At 37.6% G+C, this 12,723-nt stretch overlaps 1 protein-coding gene across 1 annotated transcript in view; it reads right to left on the reverse strand.

Annotated features, from left to right (window-relative positions):
• Pla2g4a (phospholipase A2 group IVA) overlaps positions 1–12,723 on the reverse strand; it is a 141,026-nt gene that overhangs the window by 111,534 nt on the left and 16,769 nt on the right. Inside the window, exon 2 of the mRNA XM_032915481.1 lies at positions 3,644–3,742. Within this exon, the coding sequence (XP_032771372.1) occupies positions 3,644–3,676 (33 nt within the window). The 5' untranslated portion in view covers positions 3,677–3,742. The remainder of the gene's footprint in view (positions 1–3,643; positions 3,743–12,723) is intronic.

A 12,723-nucleotide genomic window follows, 5' to 3' on the forward strand; every position in this document is an offset into this window, starting at 1 on the left:
ATTGAGTTGCAAACTGTATCTGTAAGTCTACAGACACCCACTTTTCTTTCTTCTTCCTTCTTTGTTCTAGAGGCCAGATTCCATGCAGAAGTTTGAAGGTTACCAGTTCGAGTGAATTCTCTGAGGGTTATGTAAGAACAACTATTTCTCCATGGGTGATGGAGTGAGAAATAAAATTTTAAACTGTACTAAAGATATAAAAACAGCATCTGGGAAGATGCCTCAGTTAAAAATGTGTAATATTCCTGCAGATGAACCAGAGTTCAATTCCCAGCACCCACATTGGCAGCTCTTAACTGCCGGTAACACCAGCCTAAGGAAAGACCTGATTCCTCTTGCCTCTATGGGCACCTGATCTCGTGTTTGAAAATAAATATAAATTAAAATAATTAAAAATTAAATTATTAAAAATTAAAATAGTTTATAAATATTTTTAAAGCTGCATTTTAATCCGTAGAAACCCATAATCATTAAGAAAAGTAAAATATTGTTTCAGAAAACAAAGATTACTCCACCAGCATTTTTGAAACAAACCTTGATTATTTGCTTTTTAGAAGATAAATGCTTTAAATATATGGAAAAATACAGGTTATGATACACAAAAATACCAAGAGTTATATTAATAAAAGTGAAATTTAAAACAAAATTATTATACTAGATTAAAAGGACTTACTATAATAATATAATATCAATTCAACAAAAATATGTATAATTCAAAGTTATATGTGCCAAATAACACAAATGAAAACTTCATAAAGTAAAATTTGATATTAAACTTATTTTTACATGTGCACTATTTATCAACACGGACAAGATGCTAGCTGATATCATGCGTAAACTTGTTTTAAAACATTACAGAGTATATTTTGAAAACTTGAAGTACAGTAATGGCAAAGTATTATCAAAGGTTTGAAAACTAATAAAGCCATGTCTACATGCCCTATGTATCAAAGAATAAATCACAGTCAAAATTAAAAATAATACACTAAAATATGACCTCTCAAAACTTATGAGGTAAAATAATGGTTTATAAACAATTTAATATTTAACATTCAGCAATCAAAATGCTAGAAGCAAAGCTAACAGTATTCGCAAATCACAGAAATGATTGATCTAGAAATCTAGGTTGTCCAAAGGAACAACGATAATCAATTATATTTTCATATGAAGACAAAACTGTCTTGGTTGCTGTCCTATTGCTGTGAAGAGACATCATGACCAAGGCAACTGTTATAAAAGAAACTATTTAATTGAGAACTCACTTACAGTTTCAGAGAGGGTTAGTCTATTGTCATCATGGTGGGAACCATGGCCGCAGGCAAGCTGATGTAATGCTAAGAGCTCACATCCTGATTCACAGGCGGCAGGCAGCAGGGGGCAAGCAGCGAGGCACTGGAACTGGTTTGAGCTTTTAAAACCTCCAAGACCACCCTCAGTGACACACTTCCTCCCACAATGCCATACCTCCTAATACTTCCTAAACACATCAACGGACTAGGGACCAAACATTCAAACATATGAGTCTATGAGGGCCATTCTCATTTGAACCACCAAAAAACTAATTAAAATAAAATTTAAGAATACAGGTACAATAAACCTAAGAATCATGGAATATATATTGTATGTATAAATTTGCATTCAAATGTTTATGTGTATATATGTGCATATATGTATATATGAATATTCTTACATATTTGTGTATATAAGAAGTCTTACAGAAAACTATAGCATATTACTAAGTTAATTAAAAATGATTCATGATCATATCACTAATAGATAGTGATCTGTTGAATCATTACAGGAGTGAAGGGAAGGGTATGTGTATCCCTGTGTGTGCCTGTGTGTGTCTGTGTGTTCACATGAGTAGACAAACTAACTGCAAAATTTATATGAAAATTCAGGAATAAAAATAAAATGATCAGTTTTAGTTTTGGAGAAGAAATAGGGAACTTTATGATTTCATATATATATACATATATATATGTATATATATAGTAAATATTTGCAATTAGGGCAGTTTCATACTAAGGCAAACACAGAGTAATAGACCAATAGGAATGAAAAATAAATCAAGTCACCTATATATAGTTATCTAAATTATAGCAATCCAAAATGGTTATGAGTAGAATACATAGTTTGGACTCTATCCAGTTAATGAAACAATATGGGACAATATACCTACACATGTGGAATTCTATTCACAACAACTTGAATGAACCTCCGAAACATCATTCTGAACCCAGATGTTTAGAGAAATGTAGGGGTGGGGGGGGGCAAATCTTACCCGTGACATCAGATCTAAGTTTTTTCTTTTTCTTTTTTCGGGACTGGGGACCGAACGTGACATCAGATCTAAATACAGATTTTCATGAGGAGATTTATGAACTATAAGATACATGAACCACCTTTGGGAGAATTTACAGTGGATATTTTTATTTAGATGATAGTTTCTGGGTGGAATACATAGGTAAAACTTCATCAAGTTTAGCTTAGCAGTGCATCTCTAAGAGGAAGAGAAGGAATATGGAAGAGCAGAGAGAGAGAGAGAGAGAGAGACAGAGAGAGAGAGACAGAGAGAGAGAGAGAGACAAAGAGAGAGACAGAGAGACAGAGACAGAGATGCAGAGAGACAGAGACAGAGATGCAGAGAGACACAGAGAGACAGAGAGAATTATAAAAGAAAATTAATAAGTAACCAAAAGAAAGAAAACAGATGAAAAACTTTAAAAAAGAAAAAACTAAGATTTTCAAGATTTCAAGGCAAGAGTGGCCAGCAGAGAGAGGAAGGAAAAGCCAGAGTTGCACTGAGTTTAGAATTTAGTACACTATACAAGAACTATAATATGCTAATTTTGCAACCCACACAGGAAAACAAAGGCCAACTAGTGAAGAGTTAATAAGAGAAGTGTTTCATAAGCAAAAATGAGGCTACAGTTTATTCGTGAATGCTCACAAAGTGATCTTGAGTTCACTGAAACCTAACTGAATCCCATGTGCTGAATTCAAACAGAAAATCCCCCCCCACCACCACCCCTTATTGTTATTGGCTTGGTTTGCTTTTTTTAATCAAAAGACAGACTGTGTGTTTTTAATGAAATACAGAAAATCACAGTGAATAAAATTCAAATTATTCAACTCTTCACCAAAAATTCGCCAACCATAGAATAACTTGTTGAGCATTTCTAGCTCAGTGAAAGTTTATACAATTATTTGCCTTGGAGACGCATATCAACATACAGTCTTAAGCTCAGAAGTTTATTTGTCCTTTCTTTACAACATCATATCCAACTCCGCTCTTTGACAAATGTCAAGTGCTAACATTTTTTTCTCTTGTTCCATGAAGGTTGGTGTTGTCACAGATGTTTTGGTTATTGTTTTTCCTAAATCCCCCTTTTCTCTAAAGATTTACAGTGATCTAAAGACATGTGTTTGTATCGTAATGCAGCACGGCCATATTATGTTTGTGGGTAGAATACAAATTCAAGGAGTAGTTTAAAACTTCAATTTTACTAGCAGCACCAGCAATCTGTGTGTGTACACACACACACACACACACACACACAAACACACACACACTCACCCACGCATGTACACACACAGTCACGGAGCACATCAACTCCCCTCCCAGAAGGAGTCTACTTACTATTATGTGCTGATAAGGATCTATGAAAGACATTTTGGTCCCAGCTGCAGGAATTCTCACACTTCCCAGGTCTTCTCTGGTACTATAGCTTCTTGAAGCCTATGAAACAAGCAATCATTATCATTAAGTTTCCTCCTGGACTCAGTTCCACGATTAAACCATGGTGACTAGACATCTTAGGATATAGAAGTCTATAGGAGTGGACTGAGCTCTCTCTATATGACTTTTCATTATATATTTTTATATACATGCCTCTTTTAGGGGGATGTTAAGCATAGTTTAAGGCTACCGTTTAACTCCCACATTCATTTGTTCAAATGAATGCTGAGAAATTTATTGAATTTCGGAAAATTAAAATTATTCCTGAGGGACTAGAAAGACGTCCCAACACTTAACAGCACTGTAGTCCTCGTGCAGGGGACCTGGTGCACTTCCCACCACCCATATGAGGCGTCTCACAACCACCAGTCACTCCAGGTCCAAGGCATACAAAGCCTTCCTCTGGCCCTCAAGGATATCTCCACTCACTAGTACAAACCCACACTCACATATATGCGTAACTGAAAAGAATAAAGTTCTTTTTCATATTATTATGTCAGACATAGTTCAATAATGCACGCCCTTTGCTTTTTCAGTTGCTTAACATTACGTGAATTCACAGTAGGAAAGTAATAGCTTTTTTACCCTAGGTATTTATTAGAAGTCTTAAAAATTCATAATGAAGTTGAATTTTGGTGACAGAATTTTATTTTATTTTTTTACTTCTTAGCCTCCAGCTTAAGTGGAAACAGTTAAAATATTTTCCAATTTATTTATTAATTGATAGATTTATGTAATTATTTATTTGAGACAAGATTTCTCTATGCGGTCCTGGATGTTGTGGAATTTACTCTGGAGCTCAGGCTGGCTTCGATAACAGAGATCCACCTGCCTCTGCCTCTGCCTCCTGAGTGCTGGAATTAAAGGTGTGCACCACCATGCAAACATTTTAACAGAAAAACTACTCTCTGTACTTTCTTCCATAATTCATTCATATTAAATTAAGGTAAAAATATTCACTGAAGGGTAATTTTCATAGTGCCAGAAGAAGCTATGGAAAGGAAAAAAAAGTTATCAATGATCTTACACAGCTGTGACAACCTTCTAAACAAGGTGTATGCATTGGTATGATAGTAGCATCACTGTTAAAAGGTTGCCCGACTGCTTTCTTCTAGTTGAATTCAAATCCTGCCGCACAGGAGGAAATGTATGCCCGATACTATCAACCTGGTCAAAACCCCATGGCTGGGAAAGGCCATGAGTCCTAGGAAGGTGTCTACTCTTATTGTTTTGTTAAACGAGCATATGAAACTGACTTCTAAATGTTTTTGTGTACACCTCCATATCAGTGCTGACCTCAAGCTTTGTCAGATTTCCTTTTGTAGTAGGCAGTCTTCTTAACTGGTCAAAGTGCTAGAACAGGGACTGTTAAATTCTTAGCCTTAAGTGGGGCATCTATATTACCCACGGCGGTAGGGCTAAGGGAACACTGTGGAAGAGAGCTGAAGGTTGGGAAGGAATACTGGGAAACACCGCCTTGTGACTATGACATGGGTCTTGTACTCAGGAACTCACAGCAGCTGTGGTTACCGGCCAGTACCAAGTTCACCAGTATTTCTTCATGAATGGATGGGGCTTATAAGGCCTGAACAGTTTAAACCAGGGCATGAACTTGAATTCTTGGCTCTTCTGTCTCTGCATCCCTAGGGCTGGGATTAAAACAGTATACCATCATGCTCAACTAAACATAATTGTCTTTACTTTTTAGTCACGCATTTTTTTACATTTATTTATTTGTGCATGAGAGAGAATGTGTGTGTTTATGTGTATATTGATGTAAAGGTGCCACGTGCATGTGAAGGTCAAAGTGTAACAAGGAGATATTCTTCTACCACGTGGGTTCCAGGGACCGAATTCATGTTGCCAGGCTTGGGACGGAACATATTAACTTAGCAAGCCACCTCACTGGCCTGCTTATCCTATCTTTCTATCAGGCTGCACATAGCAAGTTGTTTAAGACAGGTTTTCTCTGTGTATCCATCCCTAGCTGTCTTGGAAATATCTCTGTAGACCAGACTGGCCTCAGACTCACAGATGTCTGCCTGCCTCTGTTTCCCCGAGTGCTGGGATTAAAGGCTGCATCACCACCACCCAGCATGGATACAGCATTTTAAATCCACTTTAAACAAAGTGAATCCAAATTATCGTTCTGATTTTCTTTCAATAAACCAATATAAAGTTGACGTAGGTTTTGTTTATTTGTTTGTTTTTGTTTTGCACTGCTTTACTTCAAACTCAAAAGAAACATTTTCCAGGCATGACAAAAACACACACGCCCAGCATTCACAGGTCAGAGGCAAGAACATCAAGAGTTTGAACTCCAACCTGGGCTTCTTGAGATTTTTGTTTCAACTTTCTCTCAGCACAAATAGAAAAAATGGGATGATACAGGAGGCTTTCACCAAGGACCTCTGTGCTACAGTTTTACTGTTAGAAGTTCATTTTGACACTTCGTATCCAAAGGCCAGAAGGAGTGCTACATTCCTATAATCCCAACACTTGGGAGATAGATGTATTAAGATCAAGAATTCAAGGACTGCTATCTGCTACTCCAGAGTCTGATATCATCCTGGGCAACATGAGTCTCTATATTTAAAATGTAAGAGAAGAAAATGTAACTGGTGATGACAGATTATTAGGCCTCTGACTCGGCTTCTTCCTCCAGGTTCCTGCCTTGAATTCCTGTCCTGGTTTCCCGTGATGAGGCACTGTAACATGAACTTGGAAGTCAAATGAACTGTTTCCCCCTCTAGTTGCTCTTGTTGTCCATGGTCTTTATCGTAGCAAGAAAAGAGCAAACTAAGAGAGTATGACTAACAGCCAACCTGAGGTTTGGAAGGGATAAACTACATGTAAACTGCAACCCTAGCTCACTCTGCCCATCCCTAACCACAAGGCTAATCCAGCTCGCGGGGACCCAGCACTGTCTTCTGGAGTTCTCAAGCACCGGTACTTAAATGTGCACATACATAGACACAAACACATATGCATAATTACAATTGAAAGTCACAAATAAGTAATAAATAAGACCAAAACTCACGGAGGGAGACTATGATAACATACACCACTCCTGTACAGGTTCAAAAAAGACAAAATCCCAGCTGGGAGAAGGGAAAATGAGCAGAGTTCAACCCCTAACCAAGAAGCTATTTGTAATCAATTGATACCTTCTGGGACAGGGAAAATTAGTTTTCTCCAATAAAATATCACTGGGTACATAAACGACATGTCAGAGCAGGTCACGTGGCAGGGTAGTTGGCTAACACAAAATGACCTTTTTGTTTTGTTTTGGTTTGGTTTTTTGTTTTTTTTTTTTTTTTTTTTTTTTTGCTCTTATAGTGGATGAGATTCATATCGGAATCTATGGAAGCAAAGATGGCTAGGACTGGTATTCTCACCAAAGTTATTCATATAAAAAGTGTAGGTGGGCCAGGGTGTAGTTCAGAGGTAGAATTCTTGTGGCCAGCAGAGTTCTATAGCTATTCAATTCACAAACTGCAGCTTTAGAAAGACATAAACATTTCTCTGTAGACTAATCTGTTCATCATGCAACCCCTGTGCCATTTCTATATATAAGCATATATATAGCATATATATATATATATATATATATTATGTGTGTGTGTGTGTGTGTGTGTGTGTGTGTGTGTGTGTGTGTGTTAGGCACCAGATGCAGTGAACGAGGCAGAGCTCCTCCTTCCCAGAAACCTAGAGATTGTAGACACAATGACACCTAATGCTTCTGTTACTAAAAGCAGGATCACTTCCTAGGATTGATATCTTTTTGATGGAAGGGCACCTTGAAATCTACCTCGTCTGTGAAAATATTTTTCATGAGTCATTTAGTCTTAGAGCAGAAAGCCAGATATTCTTAACTCAATCAGTAAATGATTCTTTTATACTTATTTACTTCAAGCTAAACCAAGAAAACTTTTTTCTACCATACCATATTATACATGTGTACACATACATGTATCAATTAAATATGGAAGCAAACTTAATGTGATACTTTCATTAGGAACAAGATACAGCATTGCCCCATGTGATTAAATGCTTAGAGCAATCCACCAAAACCATTTTAAAGGCTCAACTCAACACAATTTTACAAACACTGATCGAAAAGACTTCAAGATTAGATTTTCATCGACCTCCTCATTCCCATCTCGTTTCTATCCTCTTTTCTATTCACAACCATACAGATGATCTTACTTTTCTCCAAATGTAGGATGTTCTCTCCAAAATGTAACCTACTTCCTCCGTCCATCCACTTACTCAAGTAGAACATTTAGCTACTGCCTATCAACCATGTTCCAAGGTCTCAGAGGTAAAGTGATAATTGAGATAGCTGCACATCTTTGTAGGAACTTATATTCTACAGAACCATCAGAAAATAAATAATGCAGCAGGAGAAAGCGAGAGTCTCCTAAAGCTAAGCTCTGGAAAGGGGCTGGCCACAGAGCATGAACGAATGGACTTAGAAGATAATGTTCCCAGCAGGCAAGTGGAGGAAGTGAGAGAGGTCCTGTGGCCACTAACTAAAACCCAGAAACAAACATGGTTGGTTGTGCGGTTAGAAAGGAAGCTGGGTTAGACCCTGCAGGCCTCGGTGGGTAGGCAGCACTGTACACCAGCTAAACAGACCTAAACTTCAGAACTCAGCTTCGAAGCTCACTACCACCGAGAAATTTTCTGTGACCTTCAGAGCATGTCTGATTTTGTTTTTATTTTATACTTCTTCAAGCCTTTAGTTCCCATTCCAACATGCCTGCCTTCTCTTAAGGAACTAAAGCCAGAGGTATAAAGTCAGCGACCATGTTCACCTTGCCCCTGTGTGCATAGCATGGTGCCTACAACACAGCGCGTTCAAGGAAAAGATGTGTTCAACGGATGATGGATGATGGATGATGGACAGCACCGGGGATAACAGCAAGCATGTGCATTTAGGAAGTTCTCACAATTACGCCCTTTCAATGGCACTTCTGTTCATGCCTAACTATATTTAACAGCAAAAGATGCTATAAATGAGCCTGTATTTTAACAAATAAAAAAAGGAAGAAGGAAAATTCCACAAGAACTGAGATGACTCTTCGTTTAGAGGAAATCTGTTGCTGGGGAGCAAACCCTGGTGTCAGCAACTTTATTTCCTCTTTTCCCATCCAGTAACTCCATTCATAACTACTGTGTTCAACATCCAACTATCAGCCACAACCACATCCTCCAGCTAGACCTGGACAGACACTTGCCTGGCAGGAAATGTGTTCGAGATAGTTAACATGTTAAGTAGCCAACTAATATTCTTTCTTAAATGTTTATATTATTCCTTGGTAATTTCATACATGCATGCAACATGTACTTAGATCCAACCAACATTGTTAAATCCACCCCCATCTCTCCTTGTCTCTACCTCTCTAAAGCTACAGGGTTAAGAACTACAAGATAACTAGGTCTTGTAGTATTAGACAAACATGACTCATGGCATTAATCCTTTAGTCCTAGAACAACTTCCTTTTTTCTTGTCTCCTTTAATGCCAGACCAGGTCTAAACTTTTTTCAGCTCTCATAAAATTTCAGGCTGCCTTAAAAGATTTCCGTTAACTTTTGCAATGAACAACAATGAAAAAAAAGTGGATTTAGATGCCAGGTCCATTTAGAATGGAAAGCAGAGACTATTGCACAAAGAGAAAGTGGGTCACCGACTTTCTTTCTTCCTCCCTTCCCTAGATCTAATATTTTAACACTTCTCTTTCTGTGGTAAAACATGCTTACAAAAAGCATCATTTTAGAGGAGGAAAGGGTTTATTTGGCTTACAACCATAGGTTTCAGCCCATCATTAAAGGAAGTCAAAGTGGGAAATCAAGTAGTCATATCATATGGATAGTCCAATCCCCAGAACCAAATAAACTAGTGATACACGTCTGCATCCCAGTACTAGGGAGATAGACACAGGAGCCTCAGGAATCCAAGGTCATCTTCAGGTATATGAGTTTGAAGTCAATTTGTAATACATGAGACCCTATCTCAAAATCAAAACAAAAAACAATCCACCAAACAACAATAATAACAATGACAACAACAACAAAAACATTCATAATATGTAAAGTATACCAATAATCCAGTTTTAGTACTTTTTTAACTTAAAAATATGCTAGGGTTTTGGCTAATACTTCCACTTGAAGGTTGAATATCAAGCTAGACCAACTTCCAAACCAGCAGAGAAAAGAATTTGCAAAGTTCATGCTATAGAAACATTGACAAAGCAGTAATGTCACAAGTAATCAACAACTCTGGAAACCAATGGAAGAACATAGGGCATGTGAACATAATATATTCCAATATGCCAAGAACCAGGGAGAATGGAGACCTTTGACATTTTAGGAAGGAGTAGTTCCTACACTCCCCAGTTTCTCAGCATAAACTTCTAAGCAGTAAGGCAGTGCAGCCTTGAGAATGCACAGCTTTGCTGCCTTGCTTGTTCATAATGGACAGAACGTGGAAAATTCCACACCCCAGAAGTTGTCAGAGAAATCAAATATCACAAAGCAAGCACCAGACACATCTTATACTATAATGTGATCCACAGTGTGGGACAAGCAACAAAACCAGACAATAGCCCAACCAGAAAATTTAACATGGCGATATGTGAGGCTCCAGAAATAATACCCAATAAACAGATGGAGAAAGGTTGATTGAGAAAGACCTTGGTAATGTCCAGCACATTACTGATGTGCTGAAAGAGTGTGAGGAAGGTTTTGCCATGTGGGGATCTTAAAGTCAGGGAGGAAAATGTAGGCATGGACTTGTAAATTGCCTGAATTTAGAATGCATTCTTCAAGCCACTCGCAAGTCTGATGTCAGAGCAGAGATGTACTACCCGTTTAAGATCCCTAAGTAAACCTTTGCCCAGGCACTGGCTGACAACTAAGCCACACTAACAGAGGAAGAACCCTAGAAAAACAACACAGAAAGTAAAAGCAAGAACAGAGACAAGGGAGTAACCTGAGCAAGGTTGACCGCTATAGGACACCTCTGTGAATAAGTTGAAGACATTCACTAAAACAACTCAATTACTATAGAAAATTACCCATAGAAAGTTCCAGAATCAAAAGGTACCATCATGTACAATTTACACCTTGATATGCAATCTAGAATTTTATTTTCAGAAGTAATCATAAGAAGGCCAGTAAGAGGGCTCAACTGATAGAGGTGACTGCCACCAAGCTTGAGGACCTGAGTTCAGGCCCCGGACTCCCATGGTAGAAGGAAGAAACTTCTCCTGCACATTGTCTTCTGACATCCTCCACACACGCTCCTCGGCAAACACACACACATAAACACTCTAAAAAAATAAATAAATGTCATAAAATTTAACAAGGATTTTAAAACAAACAAACAAATAAATAATAAAAAGACAACAAAAACCAGTATGAATCATACACCAAAAATTTCCAAGGAGAAAGAGGAAAAAGAAAAAAAACGGCAATAAATATTGTCTGGAATTCCTTTGATTCTGATTTAAAAACAGATCAATGAAGCTCAGTTCCTCCACATAGAATAAATACAAAGAAGACTGACGTCTAGACACATATCCAACCACGTGAAATTCAAAGAAATAAAGAATACCTTTAAGAGCAAGAAAATAACAGCTGCTCATGCACGAAATAATCAATGATCAACAAACGGCTTCTCATTGAAACCAATGGCATCCCGAAGACAGTGGGACCACAGATTTAAAGTACTAAAAAAATATCAAGCTGTACACTGAGAAAAAATAGTCACCCAACTCTTTCTGAAATATGAGCAGCATAATAGTCTATTCTGTTAATCATGCTTTATTTGTTTTGGCATTATTTATTGCTTTAAATTGGGATTGTGTGTATGTGTATGTGTCTATGTGAGAGTATGTACACGTTTAAGTACAGTTGGGTGATTGAGAGCCACCCAATGTGGTGCTGGGAACTGCAAAACAGAGCTGTTCATCATATTGACACACATCACCATAGCAGCAAACACAGGAAGAATTTGTTATGCAATAAAAACTAAATGAACTAGTAAGAGATGCAGAACCTAAACCTAAAAGTGTGTGTGTGTGTGTGTGTGTGTGTGTGTGTGTGTGTGTGTGTGTGTTTATAAGGATGTGTTTGATGTCAAGAAACTAGAACACTTATCAGCAAAGGGAAAAGGGGGACCATTAAGGGAGGTGATGGACTACAGATAATAAGTCAAGGGGGAACACCAGCTGATAGAGAGAAGAGAGGCAGCTGGGAAGGAACACTAGGAAGGGAAATAATGAGACCAAAGCACAATGACTCACAGATGAAGATGTCATGATGAAACCTATTACTTTGCACACTAACTTAAAATTAATTAAAAACTACTAAAGGACAGGAAATGCAGCTTGCCTAACATTCAGGAGACCTTGAGGTCAGAACGGAAGAAGGGAAAGAGGTGGGGAGGGAGAGGAGGGAGAGAGAAGGGGAGGAAGGGGAGACAGGACATAGTAAAGAAAGTTCTTCAGGTTGAAAGGAAGTTGACAGTAGACAATAACAATAACCCGAGTCCACACCAAGAAACAGAGTTAAAGAAACCAATAAACTTACATGCCACTTTTAAAAATTAGTGATAAAATAAAAGATAAAGATATATTTTATCTTTATCTTTATGCCAAAGATGATAAAATTACATTTAGCTGATTTAAAAAGACTGTGTGCGATTCCATTGTGAGTGTGTGTGTGTGCGTGTGTGTGTGTGTAGAAGCTATATGACAGAGAGAGAAAGAAGAATGTGATAAATATAATTATATTGTGATATAGAAAAGATAACAGATAGTCTGAATCCATAGGAAGAAATGAAGAATATCAGATTCAATACAAGTTTTAGTTTTATCTCTACATTTTATAGAGGGATGAGGTTTATAGAAACATGATTTATGGCACATGCAGATAGGATACATATAACAGAAATAGCCACATAAGTAAAGAAG

This window comes from Rattus rattus, chromosome 10, assembly GCF_011064425.1.
Source record: "Rattus rattus isolate New Zealand chromosome 10, Rrattus_CSIRO_v1, whole genome shotgun sequence".
Classification (NCBI taxonomy): Eukaryota; Metazoa; Chordata; class Mammalia; order Rodentia; family Muridae; genus Rattus; species Rattus rattus.